Source organism: Henckelia pumila, unplaced genomic scaffold (genome assembly GCF_033568475.1).
Source record: "Henckelia pumila isolate YLH828 unplaced genomic scaffold, ASM3356847v2 CTG_461:::fragment_3, whole genome shotgun sequence".
Lineage (NCBI taxonomy): Eukaryota > Viridiplantae > Streptophyta > Magnoliopsida > Lamiales > Gesneriaceae > Henckelia > Henckelia pumila.
The window spans coordinates 13686605-13689318 of NW_027331831.1; the positions used below are offsets into that span (position 1 = coordinate 13686605).

A 2714-nucleotide genomic window follows, 5' to 3' on the forward strand; every position below is an offset into this window, starting at 1 on the left:
AATTCAGACAGAATAATATCAATCCAATAGACTCAATTCAACCAACAATCCATCAAAACAAACCAATTCTAACAAATCATAAAACTCAACTTTCAAAAATCCCTTCAAAAATTCATAACAAATCCAAACGACGCTCTATTTCAAAACCGACAGAGAATAAACGATCAGAACTCTGCCAAGAACAACATACTTCAAACTCAATCGATTCTAACAACATCCCAAAACTAAAATGTATCTGATCGTAGAAAAACTTACGATACATCGGAGCTCTCGCTGCAGTGATCGCTAATCTGCCTTCAGAATTAAATTCCAACGGACGGATCGAGCTCGAGGAGAAATCTAAAAGCTTGGAAAGGGTTTTGAGCGTTCAACAATGGAGGGAGGCGTGAGGAGGAAGAAGAGAATGAGGAAGAAAAGTTAATCTCATGCTTAAATATCTAACAAATCTAGTATTTGCATTTAGTCCCTGAAAAATCCAAAATTTACAAAAGGACCCTGATCAAAATCAAGTAGGCTCTTGAACTCTGGAATCTCCGATTATCTCAAATAAAGTCGATTAAGATAAAATCGGGGCGTTACAAGTTGAATACTCTTTCTTTTTCAGAAGCCTTCCGATTTTTGACACTACAATCTGTGAATAAGGAGTTTGCATCAAGGAAGAGATCCAGTTCCTGCCACAGATCTTGAAGATCAGAAAAATACTGAGTAACCGAAATATGGCCTTGCTTCAACTCTTTCAACTTAGATCGAATTTCAAAGATTTGCGAGGCATTGCCGAAGTCTGAATACATCATGCGGGCAGCATCCCATACATCCTTCGCAGTTTCGAACCACAGATAGCGACGGCTAATGTTAGGTTCCATTGAGTTGACAAGACATGCGAGAACAATAGAATTTTCGTCTGTCCAGGTTTTGTACGATGGATCTGTAGTCTTCGGAGAAGAGAGATCTCCTATGAGATATCCCAGTTTCCCACGACCGCAAATAACAATCTTCACGGACTGAGCCCATTGGAGGTAATTTTGCCCGTTGAGTTTATGGGCTGTGATCTGCAGAGAAGATGCGTCGCCTCCGGACAAAGAGGCGATGGTCCCAGAGTTGGTCCCAGAGTTTTTCCCTGACATGTCTGACTTGTTTGACTCAGAAGAGATGGAGTCAGACGACATATTTGTTGTGTGAAAAAAAACCCTAAGGCTTTGATACCATGTAGAAAAGATAAGAGAGAAATTAATTCGTATATTATTCCTCCAGAATTGTACAGATATATATAACCCTAGGTATTACAAAATCCCTTAAATCAAGGGATAACAAAAGATATCCTACCAAAAATTAAACGATATTTAAATCTACAAAATAGAGATTAAATATTCACAAATATTGACTAAATCTACATCACAAATATTACTAAATCTACAGTGAGAAACTATGATATTAAGGACTTCATAGATTGTGTTCAACATCTAGATCTTGTGGATTTGAGATATATTGGGAACATGCTCACTTGGTTTAGTCCAAAAGTGAAAAGTAAACTTGATCGAGTCATGGTGAATCCGTATTGTTTGAGTTTGAAACTTGATGCATCGGTTGAGTTTTTTGCACCGGGTTGTAGCTCGGACCATGCATTTGGTATTGTCTCCTTTGTCAAGAAGATAGATACTAAGAAGAAACCGTTCAAATTCTTCAACATGTGGACTCTAGGAGGAGAATATGGATCGGTTATTGAGGAGTGTTGGAGTCAAAGGGTGAGGGGCACGACCCAATTCATTTTGAAACAAAAACTAAATGGACTCAAAAGGCCTCTCAAGAATATCAATCGTAGAGAGTTCGGACATATCTCCTCTAGGGCGGAATTGGCCCGAGATAAGCTTTTGGCACTACAAAATAATATCCTTAGTGGTGGCCAAATGGATGAGGATTACCATGAGGTCCGTAGGAAGGCGGAGATGTTACTTGAAGCCAAAAGGTTGTTCCTTGCTCAAAAAGCTAAGTGCACATATCTCATAAAGGGAGATCATTGTACCAAGTTCTTTTATGACTTGATCAAGAGACAACAAGCATAGTGGTATCCGAGTGATTTGTAATATGCATGGAGACTTAACTCATGATATGGATGAGACTCGGGATGAGTTTGTGGCACACTACAAGAAATTATTGGAGACACAATCGGCCACGACAAAATTAATCGAGATGAGATTTGCTTGGGGCCGAAAGTGAGTGAGGATAAATTGGGGGCTTTGGTGGCTATGGTTACTAAGGAAGAGGTGAAGGAAGCTTTGTTTGATATAGAAAATGACCAAGCACCCTGTACGAATGGGTTTGGGTCATTATTCTTCAAGAACTCGTGGGATATTGTTCGTAATGATGTATATAGAGCGGTGTATGAATTCTTCTTGAATGGGAAATTGTTGAGAGAATAGAACCAATCCTGAATGCCTTGGTCCTTAAAAGTTCCCAAGCCAATATTGTGAAAGAGTATAGGCGATCTCATGTTGCACAGTGTTCTATAAGATCATATCCAAGATTCTTGTTAATCGGTTAAAGGAGGTGATTGGGTATTTGGTTGAATATACGCAAGCGACCTTTTTGAAGGGGAGATCTATTATTAATAATATTGATCTTGCTCAAGAGATTCTTAGGAGATATGCAAGGAAGTATATCTCACCCCGGTGTACCTTTAAAGTGGATTTGCAAAAGACATATGACATGGTGGATTG

At 39.0% G+C, this 2714-nt stretch overlaps 1 protein-coding gene across 1 annotated transcript; it reads right to left on the reverse strand.

Annotated features, from left to right (window-relative positions):
* Window positions 1–575: 575 nt before the first annotated feature.
* LOC140872036 (uncharacterized) lies at window positions 576–1166 on the reverse strand. Its single transcript, XM_073274772.1, has one exon. It carries the CDS (start codon window positions 1164–1166, stop codon window positions 576–578), a length of 591 nt encoding a protein of 196 aa, XP_073130873.1.
* Window positions 1167–2714: the final 1548 nt, after the last annotated feature.

Coding starts and splice junctions, on each gene's coding strand:
- LOC140872036 (XM_073274772.1), bottom strand. CDS start 1,166: ATGTCGTCTGACTCCATCTCTTCTGAGTCAAACAAGTCAGACATGTCA.